This window comes from Mya arenaria, chromosome 5, assembly GCF_026914265.1.
Source record: "Mya arenaria isolate MELC-2E11 chromosome 5, ASM2691426v1".
In the NCBI taxonomy this organism is placed as follows: Eukaryota; Metazoa; Mollusca; class Bivalvia; order Myida; family Myidae; genus Mya; species Mya arenaria.
In genome coordinates this window covers 25,146,797-25,170,095 of record NC_069126.1, presented here as the reverse complement: position 1 = coordinate 25,170,095, position 23,299 = coordinate 25,146,797, and the positions used below count along the sequence as shown (strand labels likewise).

Here is a 23,299-nt window from a genome sequence, read left to right as displayed (position 1 = left end):
ACTAAACTGACTTACTGGTGACCAACAGTAAGTTATATACTTGTACAACTATGAACTAAACTGACCTTTTGGTGACCAACAGTAAGTAATATACTTGTTCATCTATGAACCAAACTGACCTACAGGTGACCAACAGTAAGTTATATACTTGTACATCTATGAAATAAACTGACCTACTGGTAACCAACAGTAAGTTATATACTTGTACAACTATGAACTAAACTGACCTACTGGTGACCAACAGTAAGTTATATACTTGTTCATCTATGAAATAAACTGACCTACTGGTGACCAACAGTAAGTTATATACTTGTACATCTATGAACTAAACTGACCTACGCGTGACCAACAGTCAGTAATAAACGTGTACAACTATGAACTAAACTGACCTACTGGTGACCAACAGTAAGTTATATACTTCCCCATCTATGAACTAAACTGACCTACTGGTGACCAACAGTAAGTTATATACTTGCCCATCTATGAACTAAACTGACCTACTGGTGACCAACAGTAAGTTATATACTTGTACATCTATGAAATAAACTGACCTACTGGTGACCAACAGTAAGTTATATACTTGTACATCTATGAAATAAACTGACTTACAGGTGACCAACAGTAAGTTATATACTTGTTCATCTATGAAATTAACTGACTTACTGGTGACCAACAGTAAGTTATATACTTGTACATCTATGAAATAAACTGACTTACAGGTGACCAACTGTAAGTTATATACTTGTACATCTATGAACTAAACTGACCTACTGGTGACCAACAGTAAGTTATATACTTGTTTATCTATGAAATAAATTGACCTACGGGTGACCAACAGTAAGTAATATACTTGTACATCTATGAACTAAACTGACCTACTGGTGACCAACAGTAAGTTATATACTCGTACATCTATGAAATAAACTGACCTACTGGTGACCAACAGTAAGTTATATACTTGTACATCTATGAAATAAACTGACTTACAGGTGACCAACAGTAAGTTATATACTTGTACATCTATGAAATAAACTGACCTACTGGTGACCAACAGTAAGTTATATACTTGTACATCTATGAAATAAACTGACTTACAGGTGACCAACAGTAAGTTATATACTTGTACATCTATGAAATAAACTGACCTACTGGTGACCAACAGTAAGTTATATACTTGTACATCTATGAAATAAACTGACCTACTGGTGACCAACAGTAAGTTATATACTTGTACATCTATGAAATAAACTGACCTACTGGTGACCAACAGTAAGTTATATACTTGTACATCTATGAAATAAACTGACTTACTGGTGACCAACAGTAAGTTATATACGTGTACATCTATGAACTAAACTGACCTACGGGTGACCAACAGTAAGTAATAAACGTGTACAACTATGAAATAAACTGACCTACGGGTGACCAACAGTAAGTAATATACTTGTACATCTATGAACTAAACTGACCTACTGGTGACCAACAGTAAGTTATATACTTGCCCATCTATGAAATAAACTGACCTACTGGTGACCAACAGTAAGTTATATACTTGTACATCTATGAACTAAACTGACCTACTGGTGACCAACAGTAAGTTATATACTTGTACATCTATGAACTAAACTGACCTACTGGTGACCAACAGTAAGTTATATACTTGTACATCTATGAACTAAACTGACCTACTGGTGACCAACAGTAAGTTATATACTTGCCCATCTATGAAATAAACTGACCTACTGGTGACCAACAGTAAATTATATACTTGTACATCTATGAACTAAACTGACCTACTGGTGACCAACAGTAAGTTATATACTTGTACATCTATGAACTAAACTGACCTACTGGTGACCAACAGTAAGTTATATACTTGCCCATCTATGAACTAAACTGACCTACTGGTGACCAACAGTAAGTTATATACTTGTATATCTATGAAATAAACTGACCTACTGGTGACCAACAGTAAGTTATATACTTGTACATCTATGAAATAAACTGACTCACAGGTGACCAACAATAAGTTATATACTTGTACATCTATGAAATAAACTGACCTACTGGTGACCAACAGTTAGTTATATACTTGTACATCTATGAAATAAACTGACCTACTGGTGACCAACAGTAAGTTATATACTTGTACATCTATGAAATAAACTGACCTACTGGTGACCAACAGTAAGTTATATACTTGTACATCTATGAACTAAACTGACTTACTGGTGACCAACAGTAAGTTATACTTGTACATCTATGAACTAAACTGACCTACTGGTGACCAACAGTAAGTTATATACTTGTACATCTATGAAATAAACTGACCTACTGGTGACCAACAGTAAGTTATATACTTGTACATCTATGAAATAAACTGACCTACTGGTGACCAACAGTAAGTTATATACGTGTACATCTATGAACTTAACTGACTTACAGGTGACCAACAGTAAGTTATATACTTGTACATCTATGAAATAAACTGACTTACTGGTGACCAACAGTAAGTTATATACTTGTACATCTATGAACTAAACTGACTTACGGGTGACCAACAGTAAGTAATATATCTTAAATTCTATGAACTATACTGCCCTGAAGTTTATCAACGTATTCATCTATAAACTAAATGGCGTTTTAAAACGATTAAAGGACAAAGCCAACAACAGTATAGAGGGGAATAGAGAGCTTTATTGACTTACTAACTATAGCTCCAAACTACCTATAGTTGCGCGCATATCAAATGATAATGACATAATTATAGACTGTTATAAGCGCGCAAACAAAAGCATGCAAATATAATTATACATGCAATAATTATACGCAAATAATGTTACAAATAAAACAATGCATTAAAGAAAGGTACATATGACATAATACATACGCATGTAAAGAAACGTAATGAGAAAAACATTAAAACAGTGTCCAAATCCAAAAGTAGGGGTAGGTCAGTAGTAGAGAGTTAACGAGAGTCAATGTTTTTGAATGACAGTTTGCATGGCCTGTATTAAATTATATCTGGTGCGAACGTCATTAGATGTGTAATTTTGATAACAAGTTGAACGCCAATCACCTAATAAGTTTATGGAGTCTGGCGATAGTCCAATTAAGTAGCAATAGCTAGCACCCCGCGTCTGAATGAATGAGTAGCAATATCGGAAGGTTGGACGCCGCCAAGTTTTAGGCACTGTTTGATCCGATCGATAAATAAATCACTGGTCAACGGTTGTACCCGGCCGTTCTTAGTGTAAACAAAGGCGGGTCCATTGAGATCGGCATGTGTAATAAATTGCGCAGAATGAAAGATGGCTTGTACGGGGCACAACTGGTGTTTGAGCTGTGGCAGCGGAATGTCGAATGTTCTTGACCGAAACTGTATGGTTTTACTCCAACGAATGTGTACCAACACTCCCCACTGATGATAAATAATATCTCTGCGTCTGAGATGCATATCAGGATCAAACACCATTTCACTGTTAATTAAAACAATACTTCTGCGTCAAAGGCCATAACACATTGTAAGCGCCACAGCCCACACGGTGGCATCAAATGAGTCTGTCAAATTTAATTTGTCGAGAATAATGAGAAGCATATTCGGAGCGATTGGCTGCTTACGAAAAACAGTGTCACCAAGATGTCGTCGGATGCCCTGCATCGTGTATTTGAGTTTGAAATTATCTGTGAGAGGATTAGGTAAATTCCATTCTGAATGTAGGATCCGTATAATGTTTAAATATTTCTTGATTGAGTTAAATTTCAGTGTTTGATAAATATTCAGCGTAACGACACAACGTCGTTGTAGAAGCAGGAACAGGAGGATACCCAAACCGGGTGCAGAAGTTGATATAAGAAGATCTTTGCGAAGCGTATGCCCGTTTAGTATTTGAAGATAACGCGTTACTGTAGTAAAAGGCAACAGCCTTATCCAGTTCCACCTCCCGTGAACTATTTGAACCTGGATTAATAAAACCCCACTTTTGCCATGTTGTCATAGAGACGATTTAAGCCAATGTATTCACGAAGGCGCGAAACATTGACAGAACATTGACAGCGGCCTGGATAAAATATTGCTCGAATTCTCAAATTAAATGTAGCACTGAGCCAGAATTAATAATCATGCATGCTGTAATATTGTCACAGAGCACATAAACCAGTTGGTTAGCCTATTGATACGACCAGCGTCTAGCCGCTATCTCTAACGAAAGTACTTCAAGGTAATCAATAGATAATGATGCAGTTTTAGTAGACCATGACATGTAAATGAAGTCGTCTGGATAAAACGTACCACATGCCGTTTTAAAAGCATCGATGCTAACTGAAACTGTCGACCTTTCATCAATCATTTGCATGGTGCCATTAAACGCTTATGAAATTAAGCCACCACAGTATATCTAGTTTCATCTCTGTGTTAACATAAGTCCGGTGGCCACTTGCCCGAAGAGTGTTTGCACGGTCGATTAAGCGCCGTATATGTAAACGACCGCCATAAATGCATTGAGTAATCCAGTTCAATTTTCCAACTAGTTGTTGAATTTTCCGTTTTGTTACTTTCCTAGAATTAAAAGTATTTTGAAGAAGCAAATGTATTTCACAAAGTTTATGTTTGGGTACACGTATTGTCATATTTACTGAGTTTATCACAAGGCCGAGAAACGGAAGCTCTTGAAAAGGCCCTTCTTATTTGCTGTAGTTAATGTGGAAATCCAGTTCGCGAACCAATCCCATCAATTCATGAAGTGCTTGTTGGCAATCCTCGAATGTCGTGCCTACACTCATCAAGGTAGACAATGATAACGAGAAAGAAAACGATAAGGTATAACGTAGATGGGCGGGGGGCTTCCGACATTCTCAACAATACGTGACTTGCTGTCAAAGATGAAGCCTCGAATAGCGCAAACACGCCACCGACAACCTTAAATACAACCCCTGCACGAAAACCCGTACCTTCCCGCCAATATTCATACTTCAGTCGACAGTTTACTTACAAGCAGACGACCGTTTGCCAGTTTTGAAACAGAAATACATGTAGATATATGTGGTTTATGTTTAAAAAGCCTTTCAAGATGTATGAATAAATTGCGTTTTTATGTACAAAGTAAAGTAACCAAAGTAAAGTGGTCAAAGCGATTTGCCACAGTAAAGCCGGTGTAAGGAAGTATCTTGACCCCAACTACTACTTCGACGGCGGTGGTGGTGGTGGTGGTGGTCGTCGTCTTCGTGGCGGTGGTGGTGGTGATGGTGGTGGTGATAATGATGAAGATGATGATGATGATGATGATGATGATGATGATGATGATGATGATGATGACAAAGTTTTTGAAGTCCACGATTTTGAAAAAAGTTTTAGTTACCAGCAGCTGGTTAAGTGGTAAATAATTAAATTAAATTTCCTGGTGATTTTATTTTCTGATAAGCCTTTCTCTCAAAGTCTGATTGGCAATTTCCTTTCATTAGATATCGTCCCCTCATATTGTTGTTCACTAAGAAGCGACCAAAATACGAGGATGGTTTTGTGTTAACAAAACAGAATTTAGTGAATATGATTTAGGAGTACCTGGTATGTATTTAACCTAAAACGATAGTTCGTAAAACAAAATGAATGTTAACAGATATATTATATTTTAATCGATGGTTTCCAAATATATAAATGATGGAGGTAATTGCCCGATCAGGAGAAAAGGGGATTCTCTTTCAGTGCTTCATGATTAAGAAACATTTGTGAATTTGTTGCCCGATCGAGAAACAAGAGGATTCCCCTCTAGTAATTCACGATTGGGAAACATTTATGAATTTGTTGCCCGATCGAGAAACAAGAGGATTCCCATCTAGTAATTCACGGTTGGGAAACATTTGTTAATTTGTTGCCCGATCGAGAAACAAGAGGATTCCCCTCAAGTAATTTACGATTGGGAAACATTTGTGAATTTGTTGCCCAATCGGGAAACAAAACGCCAAAATTAATGCTCATATACCATAGTAAAATTGTTATGTGCATGAGAACATACAAACAGACAAGCCAAAACATGCTTGTATAGTAGAAAAACATGAAAATAAATTCTTACTGTAGATAAGCATTTGTTCAGTATAACTGCATACTTGACATACTTCCAAAACAAGAAAACTATTGAAAAGGTATCAATATCTCACTAAGGCCACACTAAATTAATAACTTGTTCATCGGATTTCCCGCACCTATTTCTTCAGAAAAGCAAAAAATGTTTTTTATTTTTTTTCTAACTTGCGCCCGCACCATCTAATAAAAACAGTTTTTTTTTTTTTCGAGCGCTAATTTGTTTAGTAGAATGTAGCCTATTCCCTTATAACCGTGTTTTTCGATCGTAACAATTATCAAAGCACCGGCTAGTCTCAATCATGCAGCCGTTCTAATTAGAGTCAATGACCGATATAAACCCGGATACAAGCGTCTAGATAATCGAGACTAAATTGGCAACATGAAAACATTTATTTCACTTCCTAATTCTTGAAAATAACGTGAATAAATGACAATTTTACCACCATTTAAAGTTTGATTAAATTTTGTTTGTTTTAATTTGGCTTCCGCTTAAAGTAAACGTATATATACTGGGCAAGAAGTGTTGAATTTCATCGTGAATGACAGTGATTATCGAATGTTTGAATTTGGTTCGGACATGTTTGTCGGGAATTCGGATGACCGTTATCTTGAAAAGACAGTTTCCAATCGGTCATTTATACCTACTACACCTGTCCAGGTAAAACACTTCAGGTGTGTATTTTAACTTCTTTGTTGTTAGCAAATATGATGTATTTTTGTATTATTTGTTGCCTTCAAAAATATACATTTAATGATTTATGCATGTTTGTTTTTATTTTGCTACATATCAGAGTATAGTGTTTATTTAATTCATATGCAATGCATGTACAGTAAATGAAAAATAAAGTTTAGCCAAGAAACGAGCACCAGTTTTCTTGTGTTACCATCAAACTGTTTCAGTAATGCATACTACATTATACTACAATGAACATTTGTGTATAATATTGCTTATTAAAATTTCAGATTCCTCCGACGCAGCGAATCATGAAATTCCTGTCCCCATGAGGCAACGAGGGCGTGCTCGTGGTGGAGGCCTTGGTCGCCGATGAGTCAATGTTCGTGGACAGTAGGATGACGCTAAAAATTAACCTGACTGACATTCCTATGTGCTTCATGCAATCCCATGAGTTTTACCATTCACAAAAGAACATCAAAAAAGCCGGATCGTGTATATTTTGTAAATATTAGTCAAAAAGGATAAAAAAAGTGTCAGACTGTATGATTGGAAAAAGGTATTAATCACACTTTGTGTTGCGAATAAATGTTTGTAGATTTTTAAGATGTTCATGTGTATATTTAAACTATATATGGAAATCATTCAAGTGTTAGATATTTATGCTGATGTGTTTTTGTCTATGAAAAAATATTGCATATTCTTGTATTTTCTTGAAATATTTTTTGCTATATAAGAAAATTGACACAATCAGTATTTGCAGTACAAAAGGAGTAAAGGTGCCTTTTGTATTTCTATTACTCGTCTTAATTTGAACAAGATATCTAAAAAAATAAGGAAAATCTGCAAGTTTAAAAATGATATAGGCGTTAAATTCTGAGAAAGCCTAAAATCAATCTGGCGCTGGCTGGAATTTTCTGTGACATATTTGGTGCTGAAATGGTTTACAATACGGTGTAGGATTTTTGTAAATTCTCTTCCAGAACTAAGATGGCTACCAAGGCCAATCGTGTAGTCATTGCAAGAGTGGTAGCTGTAGTTTATAATTGATTGCAAATGCCTATATCTATTTTGTGAGTTATTTTTCAAGTCACCTTGTCTAGTCATTTCCATGGCATGAGATATGATAATGTATTTTAATAGAAAATTATTTTTAGCCAAGTTTTCCTAAGGAAAACCTAGTTAATAGATTTGGATATGCCATTGGGCAGGCAGGTGGCTGTGACAATTTGCGCTTGTGTCCAGGCTTTAACTTAGCCATGCATAGGGTATTTTGAAAAAAAGAATTCAAAAAGGTTTAAAAAACTGGAAAACTGTGGTTTTAAGTTCTCTCATTTATTAAATATTTTAAAGAAATACATTTGCTTGATCTCAAATAGCATTTGTTTGATCTCAAAACTAATATTTGTATAGAATTATCTTTTAGTGTAATCATTCTTTCACTGGATGTTATCCTTGTACTGTTTACAATATCATTGTTTAGTTAATAAGTGAATAAAATGTGAGCAAAAGTGAGTTAAATGACAATATATATTTGTTCGCTCTTCGCTCGCTCCTCTTTTTTGCTAAATGCAAAACAAATATTTTTATTATTATTTCGCTCGCTCTCCCCATTATTTTTTGGAAAAAATCCGATGAACAAGTTGTCAATTCGGTGCGGCCTAATGCGAAAGTTTAAAATAAACAAACACTGAAAACTTATTTATATCTTGTTGTACATAAGTTTTAGATGATATCTTTATGCACAGGACAATGCCAGAAGGACAGTGATGTATATGAAAATAGGTGATTTTTTCTTAATCCGGCAACAAACTCAAAAAAGTTTCCCTGAAGGATAATCCCCGCGTTTCCCAATCCGGCAACAAATTGACAATTGTTTCCTGAAGTAGAATTCACGGCTTTTTCCCGATCGGGCTTTTTCATTCACTTGAAATGTTTATTTCCTTCCGTTAATGCATCTGTTTCTTTATAGATTCTGCTTACTCTAGAAGATGGACGATCGACTCACATACTATAATCTGCAGAAAACGAGGGAATACGCTTTGGAAATTGTATTTGTAACAATCGTATCCCTGCTTGGTGTTGTTGGAAACAGTGTTGCCCTTCTATTTTACCGAAGGAGAAAGAACCACAACACGTCGTCTTTTCTGCTGACAGTACTTTTTTGGAACGATTTGATATCGTCGTTTGTTAACCTGTTTCAGATATACGAGTCAACAAACAGCGTCACGTACACAAGTGATATCCTGTGTAAAATACACGGATTCCTCTTGCACACGTTTACTGGGAACTCCGTTGCTTTGTTAATTCCGATCGCCTTTGATAGATTTTCCAAAGTCGTTTTTGTATTTTCAGCAAAGAAATTCACAAAAAAGAAAGCAAAGATCAGTGTGTTTGTGTTCATCACTTTTTCAGTTTTATTGGCGATACCGCAGCTGCTGTTGTTTTCGGAATCACGTCAGATAAACATTGAAGTTGAAGATGGAAATGCCCCACTGCAAGGTCACCGATGCCTTTTTAACAGCGATTCAAATAAAGTGCAACAAAACATTTTTCACATCCTAGATATTGTAATCATTATCATCAGTGTCATTATCCTAGGAGGTTTATATGGTGCAATTCCAATCACAATGATGAAGCTTCGAAAGAATCATGCCGTATCAGCCAGAACAAATAGGTTACAATTACCGCACGTTGAAACTGGAATGTCATCCATAGAAGACCAGTCTTTCAATGATGTCCATACTGATAATTCGACCCAGGTATATTTTATTGAATGTCAAAAGAAGATCCGGAAAGATCAATCGGGCTCTAAGGGATTAACATTGACAAGTGAACAAGCAACGGGCACTAGAAAATTGGTAGAACCTGTAGAGAAACGTCATACCAAAAAGTCTTCACCTATTCCTCGAAAGCGTCGCTTCCTCCAGAACAAGGCTTTCCAGCTAAAGCTTACGGCTATGACATTTGTGATAACCGTTGCTTCTCTTTTGAGCTGTTTCGGCTACTTTTACGTAAGAATAGGATACAAAGTTCAGGACCATGAACTGTCTGTTGGGCTAAAGATATTGGTACGTACTATAATATTCAACAGCACCATCAACCCATACGTGATTTGTCTGTTCAGCACGGAATTCAGGAAATTTGTTCAAGAGTTATTTGTTTGTAAATGCTTACGTTCTGGTGAATAATGTATTCAATTATGTGAAGTTGTGGAGAGAAAGTCAATAAATCTATTTACCCGTTGAGATGTTGGTATATACAACTGTACTAACGTTTGACCAAAATGAAACTATTACTTAAACATTTGAGTACTTGCACTCCATCAAAAGCAAGAGTTTTTTAATCGAAATACCTGTAATCAATCTACATTCAAAAACTAAACTCAATTGTGTCAAATGTTTAAGTAATAGTTTCATTTTGGTACAGGAATATCGTTTTTGGTACGAATTTCGTTTAATAATTTGAAATGATAAATACTGCTTTAATTGAGTTATTTTTATTTTGAGATTAATGAATTTAAAAAGTATACTACCAAAATCAGCAATCCTTTCGAATCTATCAAAATCTTAATCATTTAAGAAATATCAGAATATGATAACATACATTTGTAAACACCTATACACAGACACATATACACCTTCAGGGACTGACTGGCCGATCCTTACAATGTCATCTGGCTCTCACTTCGACGACTTTCTAATTGGCCACCATATAAAATATGATGCCATGCGACATTTTTAATCAATAAACCCAATCTTTGGTGATTTTTGTATTGTGCACACCAATCTATCGATTTACTCAAAGAAAACACGTATTCATGTACAAAATCATCCATGCGGAACGCCTATGTGCTCGAGATTCTCGTGCACGGCATGGTAGTTGTCGAATATGGTGGGAATGAATTCATCGTGGATTGTCTTTTATGAAAAACATTAAATATGGCGAGAATGAGCATTGCAGAACGCGCGCAAGCCGTCGAAATGATTCGTGCCGGCACCCCCATCAGACAGGTATGTTACGCGTCGTTATAAAAGTTGCAATATGAGTTATTATTTGTTATTAAGTGCAAAATATTGACAAAAACATGTTTGTTTATATTAATATGTACGTGATTCTTATTTACGTAAAAACAGTCGAAAACAAGTCCACGAGTTAAAACTGATTAGATTGAAAACTCCAATTGTACCCATTCAAGGCAGCATGAACGCAATGAGGTATCAAAATGACGTCATTCGGCCGGTTCTTTTACCTCATATCTGTGTCAATCGCGGTATGATGTTGGCACAGGATAACACACCATGTCACGCGGCTAGAAGCACACAAGTAATGCTTGTAGCAAACAACGTGCGAACACTCCAAGTCCGGATTTAAATCCGATCGAGCACGAGTGGGGGACCTTTGAAGCGCAAAGTTCGTGCTCAGCCGCTGCAACCAAGTCTCAGGGTGCTCACGCGTATTATTCATCAGATTTTGGCAGCCATTCCACAACCGTATATTCACAGATACATTATATCAATGAGGACAATGTGCCTCGCTGTAATTGCCGGAGCAATGGGCATACAAAGTATTAAAACAAAATCAAACACGACGTGATTTAGTATTGCAGTTTTTGTTTTAAGGGTGTCAATTTAACCCTCTCTGTTAAGTTTGTTACCGTGATCATATTCACTGTGTGGGACGGGACACCGGATATAGCTCAAAAAGTGATAAGTAAACAGACAATTATGCAGTTGGTTTAATTTACCAGAGGTAAGATCTTGCTGTGTTAACGCATATCTACCGTATCCACAAATGAAGCAAGTGTTTGAACGTATACTTTAAAGTGCTTACGATTTAGCAGACCTCGTAAAATGTTTGTTCAAATTTGAGATGATCACCTCAAAACTTACTGATTTTCGACAAGTATTGTTACTTTTAGGAAATATATCGAATAAATAAAAAAAACCTGAATCGAAGGATTTCACAAGAATAAGCTCAACTATTTTTATTGTAAGAAATGGCAATGTAACTTTTAAACTGTTAAATATATGCCCTTAGAAATGTTCACTTTACTGTACTGGGTATAGCCGTATTATGTACTGGGGATAGTTTCAAAGTTGAGAAATGGGTGTCTTGGTGATAACATGTAAAATGGGACAAAAATTGATAGTAACACTGTTAATATACATTATACATGTATATGTCTATTTCGAACTTTCAAATAATTAGCAAAAAGTGAGAGTACAATTTGATATGAAATTATTGAGCAAACTTTAGTTAACATGAGTTTGATCCATGCTCTCCTAAATGAACGTATATATGCAAGCTGCGTAAATATCAGGGTTGGGCACAATACATCCTTTCCACTGAGACCATTATTCTGTTCTAAGTAATACCAACATCGACCAAAGCTTAGAACAAAGCTTTACGTGTTCCAAATTTGATCACAATATCTTATTCCCTACTGGTGACTTTCTGTTTGCAAAAACGTACCTACTTGATTTACAAAGCAATATTATATATATGAATAGCAAACACCACATACCTTTTACGCCCATATGTTTTGTGTTACTCAATAAATCTGATTACCGGTTTATTTCAAATATTTAGATATTGATGATTGTGAAAAACACATCATGGTTGACTAATATGTATGAATGAAACAGTTTTAAGTGCATACAGATACAAAGAACAACAACATGTTTTTGCTCTCATCCCTCGATATGGACAACCTCGAACAATTTCCCTCGAGCTCGCGTATAGATAATAGCCGTAATCATTATCACAGTCTCGTTTTTCTTAATACATCGTTACTATCCTCAGTCCACTTAATAGCTATCCCCTGTGCAGTTATTTATTTGCTTCATCTATCCTCAGTACACTACCAGAGCATCAAAATGTATGAATATCTCCGTCACAGCAAAAGATATCATATTGATATTTTACATATTACTAGATTATGTAATTACAATGAAATCGCTCGATTCAGTTTTTATTCTTATTTTCAATTTGGTGATTTATGTTTGAAATCGTACCACATAAATGAACATTTGTGAGCGATCATTCAACTTTAGGCGAGAATTGTGCTATTATACAAAAGAGGAGACACATAAATTTCCACCATAGTCGTATATTGCACAGTATCAAGTAATTCAAAACTCTTCGATTTTGTTAAATATATCACCATAAAATACAAAAAAATGATAGAAAACTGTCTATGTGTCAAAATCAAACGCTTATCGATTGATCACTTTTTGAGCTATATCCGGTGTCCGTTCCCACACAGTGATATTTCAATGAAGTTTTGTTTTACGTATTAAGACTAAATCGTATTAACCTGATATTTGGTTATTTGTATTTTTCTCCGAACACTTTTCCTAAAATATGATAAAAACTAGGTGGACAATTAGAAATTCGTCGTAGTGTATACCAAACTGCAAGAAAACAGAAACAATATCAGTAATATACCGCGTAAACTTTCTACCTATTCTTAAGATGTGTTTACTCTGTAAATCATAACAATTATAAATTGTTTAAGATCGGATGTACTCTTATACTTATAAGTGAATCATACGATATATGATTAAAATTAGTACGTGTGTATCCTAGATGTTGCCATTTTGTCGCTTTACACAAAAAGTGTTTTGCTGTATTGCTGCTGTTTATGTTTGTTTGTGTTCTTATATAATCCGAATCGCGTTTGCTCTTTATTAAGTGCCCAAAATGGCCCGGAAAGAGGGATGACTCCCTAGATTTTGAATTTGATTCAAGACCATTAAAGTAAGATATTTTAGACTTTATCAAGAAACAATATCATATGACCAGTGCTATACTTAAAATAGGGAAAGGACTGAAGCTGGTTTATTGCTTGTGTAGACAAGAACTTAATTATTGACCCTTCGATTTAAATGAATCTAAATTACAGGGTTTTGGGTCACATTTGCAAGGTCAGGTATGATTGTGAGTTGACCTAGTTACATCAGAGTTATCCCCCTTTTAAATTGATATGCATTTTGCTATTTCGTGATTTGGGAGTTTAATCGGACCATATTCTATATTCTATATACCGAAAATCCAACGTGAATATCCACGCGTCCATGTAGAGAAGAATTTTTATTTATTTTTTCAAAAGTTCCCGATCTATGACGACGCCATCTTAGATTGGCTGTTTGGGGTCATTTGACCCAATCTTGGTCGTTTTCGGCAGGTTCATTTTCGGTCGGATCATTCGACAATGATTTTCGGGTCGTTTTACGATGTGAGTATATTGGGATGGTTTTCCAGAATCAGGAGGAGACATAACTTAGCCATAGCTTGGAGCACATCCCGTACGATTCGCCCATTTTGGCATTTTATTTTGGCATTAATCTGGAAATAGAAAAGGTTGCAAATAAAACGATGTTAATGATTTGTCTCCTTGATAAAATCAAAAAAGAATTAAATAAGAAATTAGCGGAAAATTAATGTTTTAAGGACTTAAAAAGTTAAACACGATGATCTAGTTTTTTCCTGTGTCTACCCAGCGAGTGCATACTGTACCTTTTCTTCTTCTGGTGTTTAAATTATTATTTATTCCACGGGTGTACTGTTTTTTAACGTTTATTAAACTTGTGAACATCGATTTGAGTTGTCTTCCCGGTGACACGCAATGGTTAGACTACATGAAATTTAACTGCCATTGAGAGGTTTCGCTACCAGTACCTGAGGGGCAATCACGAGGGGAGCACTTCAAATAATTGGTCACCCTAAAAGGGACAGTTGATAGCGTTGACAGACCACGGGGCTAGATCGTAACAGTATACTATTATACTATTCACTAACTAGCATATAGTGTATCGGACCACCTTACTTCCACAATATAAAGTGAGTGCCTTACTTCCACAATATAAAGTGGGTGGAGAAAGGGAAGAAATAATACTTTTTCTTTTTCTTTTAGTGTTGTGGTACCCTCTTTTGCATTGTGAATATATGTATTCTTTGATACATGTTTTGGTGTGTTACAGAGCTGAGCAACTTTTACAAAGGGTTTTTTATTAGCGAGGTATTTAAATTAACTGAATCAGTTTATGTTATCTTTTTACAAATTACAAGGCGGTGTTTTTTGGATAGTGTTCAGAAGTTTGGTTACGGAAACCAGTTGTATGGTTGCATCATTCTTGCGTTTGGATGGAAACGCACTTTAAACTAAATCCTGGTAAGAGCTTCTTTCGTTAAATTCGCAAAGCTCTCAGAAACATCTTAACATGTATTAAAGGATAGCTGTATATACACCCGAAACATTTAGACTTGTATATGCCAGATCCACCTCAACATGTATTGAATGATACCTGAATGCCAAAAAAAAACCTAAACATGTATGAAAGGATACCTATATATGCCCGCTAAGGACTGAACCTAACAACGGCATATATTTGTACTTTTCGTAAGTCTTGTGTTAAAGTTGTTACGGTCCGCTGTAGGCGGCGGATGTGCGTTCATAGTACAACTGTAACGGTCCGCTGTAGGCGGCGGATGTGCGCTCATAGAATAACATTCCGTTATAGTCGGAAGTACGTTCATAGTACGTATATTTACTTGGTTGAGGTGGCACGTTACAAATGGTGGCAGCGGTGGGATGTTGACAACTGCCGAATCGGAGTTGCTTTACCCACGAGCTTCCAAGGCCAAGACTTGGGACGAGTCTTCTCGGAGCGGAAAGTAATGTAACGGTCCGCTGTAGGCGGCGGATGTGCATTCATAGAACCACTGTAACAGTCCGTTGTAGGCGGCGGAGGTTAACGCTCCGCTGTAGGCGGCGGATGTGCGTTCATAGAACCACTGTAACGGTCCGCTGTAGGCGACGGAGGTTAACGGTCCGCTGTAGGCGGCTGCTGTGCGTTCATAGAACCACTGTCACGGTCCGCTGTAGGCGGCGGAGGTTAGCGGTCCGCTGTAGGCGGCGGATGTGCGTTCATAGAACCACTGTAACGGTCCGCTGTAGGCGGCGGAGGTTAACGGTCCGCTGTAGGCGGCGGATGTGCGTTCATAGAACCACTGTAACGGTCCGCTGTAGGCGGCGGAGGTTAACGGTCCGCTGTAGGCGGCGGATGTGCGTTCATAGAACCACTGTAACGGTCCGCTGTAGGCGGCGGAGGTTAACGGTCCACTGTAGGCGGCGGATGTTCGTTCATAGAATAACATTCCGTTATAGACGGTAGTACGTTCATAGTACGTATGTTTACTTGGTTGGTAATATGCAAATTAGCAAAGCCAGGGCTCTGTGTGGATTGAGAATTTACTGTATATAAAAACCAGCGGACCCCTTCAGGGTCGAGCATGCTTTTACAAGGGATTTGTTGCGTCTTTGACGCCGCACGTGGCAAAGTCATACAAACAAGCTTTTGGACAGAGGCGATTATTAATGTTTTTTTATGACTAAGCTCAACACAATTAACCAATATGATACGCAGGTGTTGGAAAACTATGGTTAGGTAAATCCTTTGTATATCACGTGTGCCTCACCTAAGAATGATTATAAGTTCATAAGCATTGTAGGTCGCTAGCTCATTGTAAAAAAACATAAACAGATATTAACTTAACCGGAGGTCAACTTATGCCCAATCCGCCATGATGGTGCACTGAGAGTTGGCGGTCGACTTCAGTATACTGATTTTCCAGAACACCGCCAACACCCGATTATTTTGATGCGTGAGCATTATGTCGCTGAAATGACTGTACTGAAATATCACGAGATCAACCAACACATTTGGCTTAACATACCATATCATTAACAATATATTTCATAATTCATGGACTAAGGACGGTGAAAATGGTTTCAAACGAATGTCTAGGCTGTAAATGTCGCTAACAGAGAACAGAAGTGCAACAGATAGCAACGTTACCGGCGAAATGAATCAAACCTGATAAAACTCCGTTAACGTATGTTGGTCTAGATTAGTTAAGACGTTTATACAGGTGAGGTCGCAGCCAGCAGAAGCGATACGGATGCCTGTTAACGTGCACGTCGAAGAGAGTTGTACATGTTGAGATCGCGCATAGTCTTGAAACGGAACCTTTCTTGGAAAGCAAGAAAAGATATTTAGCGATAACGTAACGATCATTCTTCTGGAAAAGAGGGATAAAAAGCATCGACGAGACTGGATTCAGAGTAGCAGCTCAAAGGAAATATAAATATAATGGCATTTTCTTTTATGTTTATCAGTGAAATAACAACAGTGAAAATGTTTGATATTTCAATGCAAACTAATGAGTAAAAATATCAACTTCATGAAATACCTTTAAAAGCATTTGTAGTTACCTCCCCTTGATCAAAACTTAACACCTCACTTCTTTAAATTTTGTCAAAAATAATATGTTGAATTTAAAGAAAGGTTGCATATGTTTAAATAGAGATATGTTTTTAAATTAACATAACTTACCGCTTATAAGAAAAAAGTAATCATGTTTTTCAAACGTTTTCTTGAAGCTGAAAGCTTGAACATTTGCTTTCGTACAAAACATTACAAAACATTACAGATGAACATAGATTCGATGTTATATCATCTATTTAATTTTCAAACTGTGTGACTTTGTAATACGGACTCCCCGGAAAATTCACGCAACGATTAACTGATAAACGAAAATACCCACACTACTCAACAAATGTAAACAACGAAGCGTGGTCTTCACTCTTTATCTGGAAAACGACCCGTCTTCAAGCGAATCAGACTTATTTTTGACAGTGAGTGTGATCGAATACCCACGTATTATTTGCTCAGAAGTTATTAAGTCAGACAATTTAAAAATATCTTAAAAAGATGATATTACATCGAAATTATCTTGCAAGTCACCTGATCGTTTCACACACTAAACTGTCAATAAGCGTTTTAGCAACTCATTTTTAGCAGAATTAACCTCTTTCAAAAGTTCCATTGACCAACTCGATCAATTTCATCACCTATAGTGATCTCTCGGCCTCTGTGACTACGTTGTTTCGCAGTAGTATTCCGCTTTCATGCAATATCAGTTCTTCCTTAAAACCATTTAGCATGTGTAATGTCAGTATCATCATGGCCTTGCCACATTCAGCACAAGAAACGCAAGATTAGATCAGTTGGTAAATAATCATGCAGTAAATAGCTCAGCAAGATAGCCCGCTAAGTGGTTGTTAATTGACTATTTAAATTCACTAGTGATTTTATGGACTGCCATTTTCTCCAAGTTATAAGTCTGATTGGCAATTTCCTTACAGTTAAAGTGAATCGTGATCTCTCATATTGTTGTTCACCAAGGAAGCAACAAAGCACTCGAGGATGGTATTGTATTAACAATACAGCATTTGGTGAATATGATTTAGGTGTACATGGTATGTTTTTAAAACATGCTTCTTAAAATAAACCGAATGATAATACATCTTATATAACTAACTCTCGTGTTTTAAATTATACAGCCAGAGGAGGAAATTTTCCGGACGGGTAACACGGGGGTTCGCCTTCAGTGATTCATGTTTGGGAAACATTTCTGAAATTGTGGCTTGATCGGAAAACAAAACACAAATGTTTCATATACCATCTGCATGAGGACATACAGTTTATCCATGGTTGTATGGTAGAAAGATGGGAAGAGAAATTCTTACTGTTCACACTTCTTTAGATAATATCCTCATGCACATCCACTGGATATGAACAATGGGCATTGTTCCCAACCCGGCAACAAATTCTGACAAATGTATCACTGAAGGAGAATCTCCTTGTTTCCCGATCTGAGATTTTCTGGAAACGTATTTGTCATTCCTTTATTGCAGTTGTTTCTTTTACAGATTCATACTTACTGTTAAAGATGGACGAACGACTCCTAGACTATAATCACCAGAAATCGAGGAAATACGCTTTGGAAATTGTATTTGTAACAATCGTATCCCTGCTTGGGGTTGTGGGAAACAGCGTTGCCATTTTCTTTTACGGAAAGAAAAAGAATCACAATACGTCGGCCTTTCTGTTGACAGTAATTTCTGGGAACGATTTGATTTCGTCGTTCGTTAACCTGTTTCAGGTATACGAGTCAACAAACAGCGTGACTTACACAAGTGATATCCTGTGTAAAATACACGGATTCCTCTTGCACACGTTTACAGCAAACTCCATTGTTTTGCTAATTCCGATTGCCTTCGATAGATTTTCCAAAGTCGTTCTTGTATTTTCAGCAAAGAAATTCACAAAAACAAAAGCAAAGATCAGCGTGTTTGTGTTAATCACTTTTTCAGTCTTATTGGCGCTACCGCAGTTGCTGTGGTTTTCGGAATCACTACCAGTATTCATTGAAATTGGCGATGGAAATACGTCACTGCAAGGTCAACGATGCCTTTTCAACAGCGATTCAAATAAAGTGCAACACAACATTTTTCACATCCTAGATATTGTAATCATTGTTACATGTGTCGTCATCCTGGGAGGTTTATATGGTTCAATTCCAATCACAATGATGAAGCTTTCAAAGAATCACGAGGAATCAGCCAGAACAATTAGGTTACAAATACCGCACGTTGAAACTGGAATGTCATCCATAGAAAACCAGTCCTCTAATGATGTCCATACTGATAATTCGACCAAAATATATTTCGCTGAATATCAAAAGAGAGATCAACCAGGTGCTACGGAAACATCATTGACAAAGGCACAAGCAACGGTCACTGGAACATTGGAACAAACAGTTCCTAAACCTATACATGAACGTCATAACAAAAAGTATTCATCTATTCCTCCAAAGCGTCGCTTCCTCCAGAACAAGGCTTTCCAGCTGAAGATTACGGCTATGACATTTGTTATGACCGTTGCTTCTCTTTTGAGCTGTTTCGGTTACTTTTACGTAAGAATAGGATACAAAGTTCAGGACCATGAACTGTCTGTTGGCCTAAAGATATTGGTACGTACCATAATATTCAACAGCACCATCAACCCATACGTGATTTGTCTGTTCAGCACAGAATTCAGGAGATTTGTTCAGGACATATTTAGTTGTAAATGCTTACGTACTGGTTCATAATGTGTCTAGCGATATTGTGTCCAAATTGTTGTCGCGTTAGATTACAATAGCATAAATCTGTGTTGTTGATGGCACTTTTATTGTTATTATTTATAATATGCTTTCCGGTGGTTTATACAGATTTAACAGTGAAATAAAATTGATATTTCACTGTTCCAAACACTGAAAATATCGCTGAAACTTTAGCCCGTCATTTCGTCCAAATCGAACGTCAAAGCGCACAGGGCTGGGAAACAATTGCAATGACGTCACTGCCGAAATAGTGTTACTTTCGCATACAATTTGGTGCGTTTTTCTGGAAAGGTACATATAAATGGCATCTTTAAATGCATATCATAAAAATAAAATGTGTCAATGTAAGATCGTAATACATTTAACCTCGTGAACTCCAAAAGGAAATATTACAATGCTACTCGTATGTATTGTCATTATTTTGCATGACAAACATTTTCATATCTAATTGTTCTGATAAGCAGCCTTCATCATCTGTCATATTTTATCAAACTCTGTATTACAATTAAGGAGTATATAAACACATGCATGTTCTCTTTAGGACAGTTAAGATTTAGTTGTTAAAAATCAACCGCTCGTAACGTAATTTGTGTGACTTGTGATGGACAATACTCTTTCTCTCTTTGTGAAATGTTGTGCTATACTTAATGTGCATCATGAACTTTGTAAACATTCTTCTGAACGACCTAAAACGTACGCTTCGATTTATAAAGTCAAACTCTTTATTTTACACTGTTGTTGATAACTGCAATAAAGATGGAACAACATGGCGCTGCACTTTCCTTTATACCGAAGTAACTTAATGTGACAGACACATGCAATGTCGTGTTGCGGGTGCTGACCTCACAATTCCGCGCCCCTCAGTGTAACATAAAACCAGCATTGCTTTTTGAATCTATTATGTAACTTTGATGCTGAATAATGTTTGAACGTCTTCTTTGTATTATAGAATTTACATCTTTTGTATTATATATATAAATAAATACTGTTTAAACAAGTACCAATTCAACCGTAAAAATACAAAATATCATCACCTTTTGGCAACATCAATGTTCTGATAAATAGCCAGATTTTCTCTTTATAGTAAATGTTTCTGATATGAAGTTTGCGCCTACTGTAAGAGTGAATTCATAGGCATACATCAACTTCTTTTGACTGAACTGACCTACGGGTAACCAACCGCTACAAATATACGTGTACATCTATGAACTAAACTGACCTACAGGTGACCGACAGTAAGTAATATATGTGTACATCTCTGAACTAAACTGACCTACAGGTGACAGACAGTAAGTAATATACGTCTACATCTCTGAACTAAACTGACCTACGGGTGACCGACAGTAAGTAATATATGTGTACATCTCTGAACTAAACTGACCTACGGGTGACCGACAGTAAGTAATATACGTGTACAACTATGAACCAAACTGACCTACGGGTGACCGACAGTTAGTAATATACGTGTGCATATATGAACCAAACTGACCTACGGGTGACCGACAGTAAGTAATATATGTGTACATCTATGAACTAACCTGACCTACGGGTGACCGACAGTAAGTAATATACGTGTACATCTATGAACCAAACTGACCTACGGGTGACCGACAGTAAGTTATATACGTGTACATCTATGAACTAAACTGACCTACAGGTGATCAACAGTTAATAATATACGTGTACATCTATGAACCAAACTGACCTACAGGTGATCAACAGTTAATAATATACGTGTATATCTATGATCTAAACTGACCTACAGGTGACCAACAGTTAGTAATATACTTGTACATCTATGAACCAAACTTACCTTCAGGTGTAATATACGAGTACATCTATGAACCAAACTGACCTACAGGTGACCAACAGTTAGTAATATACTTGTACATCTATGAACCAAACTGACCTTCGGGTGACCAACAGTTAGTAATAAACGTGTACAACTATGAACCAAACTAACCTACAGGTGACCAACAGTTAGTAATATACTTATACATCTATGAACCAAACTGACCTACAGGTGACCAACAGTTAGTAATATACGTGTACATGTATGAACCAAACTGATCTACAGGTGACCAACAGTTTGTAATATGCGTGTACATCTATGAAACAAACTGACCTACAGGTGACAAACAGTAAGTTATATTCGTGTACATCTATGAACCAAACTGACCTACGCGTGACCAACAGTTAGTAATATACTTGTACATCTATAAACCAAACTGACTTACAGGCGACCAACTGTTAGTAATGTACGTGTACATCTTTAAACCAAACTGACCTACGGGTGACCAACAGTTCGTAATATACGTGTACATCTTTGAACCAAACTGACCTACGGGTGACCAACAGTTAGCAAAATACGTGTACATCTTTGAACCAAACTGACCTACAGTTGACCAACAGTTAGTAATATACGTGTACATCTATGAACCAAACTGACCTACAGGTGACCAACAGTTAGTAATATACTTGTACATCTATGAACGAAATTGACCTACAGGTGATCAACAGTTAGAAATATACGTGTACATCTATGAACCAAATTGACCTACAGGTGACCAACAGTTAGAAATATACGTGTACATCTATGAACCAAACTGACCTAGAGGTGACCAACAGTTAGTAAAATAGGTGTGCATCTATGAACCAAACTGACCTACGGGTGACCAACAGTTAGTAATATACGTGTACATCTATGAACCAAACTGACCTACAGGTGACCAACAATTAGTAATATACGTGTACATCTATAAACCAAACTGCCCTACGCGTGACCAACAGTTAGTAATATACGTGCACATCTATGAACCAAACTTACCTACGGGTGACCGAAAGAAAGTAATATACGTGTACATCTATGAACTAAACTGACCTACGGGTGACCGACAGTCAGTAATATATGTGTACATCTATGAACCAAACTGACCTACGGGTGACCGAAAGTAAGTAATATACGTGTACATCTCTGAACCAAACTGACCCACGGGTGACTAACAGTAAGTAATAAATGTGTATATATATGAACAAAACTGACCTACTGGTGACCAACAGTTAGTAATATACGTGTACATCTATGAACCGAACTGACCTACGTGTGACCAACAGTAAGTTACATACGTGTACATCTATGAACCAAACTGACCTACAGGTGAACAACAGTTAGTAATATACTTGTACATCTATAAACCAAACTGACCTGCAGGTGACAAACAGTTAGTAATATACTTGTACATCTATGAACTAAACTGAACTACGGGTGACCGATAGTAAGTAATATACGTGTACATATATGAACCAAACTGACCTACGGGTGACCGACAGTAAGTAATATACGTGTACAACTATGAACCAAACTGACCTACGGGTGACCGACAGTAAGTAATATACGTGTACATCTATGAACTAAACTGACCTACGGGTGACCGACAGTAAGTAATATACGTGTACATATATGAACCAAACTGACCTATGGGTGACCGACAGTAAGTAATATACATGTACAACTATGAACCAAACTGACCTAC

At 36.8% G+C, this 23,299-nt stretch overlaps 2 protein-coding genes across 2 annotated transcripts; both read left to right on the top strand.

Annotated features, from left to right (window-relative positions):
• The first annotated feature begins 5,484 nt into the window (after nt 1–5,484).
• LOC128236308 (neuropeptide FF receptor 2-like) lies at nt 5,485–9,980 on the top strand. The gene is made up of 2 exons (XM_052951210.1): nt 5,485–5,563; nt 8,725–9,980. The coding sequence occupies exon 2, from the start codon at nt 8,744–8,746 to the stop codon at nt 9,941–9,943; it is 1,200 nt and encodes a 399-aa protein (XP_052807170.1). The 5' UTR covers nt 5,485–5,563; nt 8,725–8,743; the 3' UTR covers nt 9,944–9,980.
• Nucleotides 9,981–17,971: 7,991 nt separating this feature from the next.
• Nucleotides 17,972–20,596, top strand: LOC128236151 (uncharacterized). The gene is made up of 2 exons (XM_052951022.1): nt 17,972–18,078; nt 18,532–20,596. The coding sequence occupies exon 2, from the start codon at nt 18,552–18,554 to the stop codon at nt 19,752–19,754; it is 1,203 nt and encodes a 400-aa protein (XP_052806982.1). The 5' UTR covers nt 17,972–18,078; nt 18,532–18,551; the 3' UTR covers nt 19,755–20,596.
• The last annotated feature ends 2,703 nt before the right edge of the window (nt 20,597–23,299 follow it).

What these genes read in the sequence shown, in the direction of transcription:
- LOC128236151 (XM_052951022.1), top strand. Translation starts at nt 18,552, where the DNA reads ATGGACGAACGACTCCTAGACTATAATCACCAGAAATCGAGGAAATAC.
- LOC128236308 (XM_052951210.1), top strand. Translation starts at nt 8,744, where the DNA reads ATGGACGATCGACTCACATACTATAATCTGCAGAAAACGAGGGAATAC.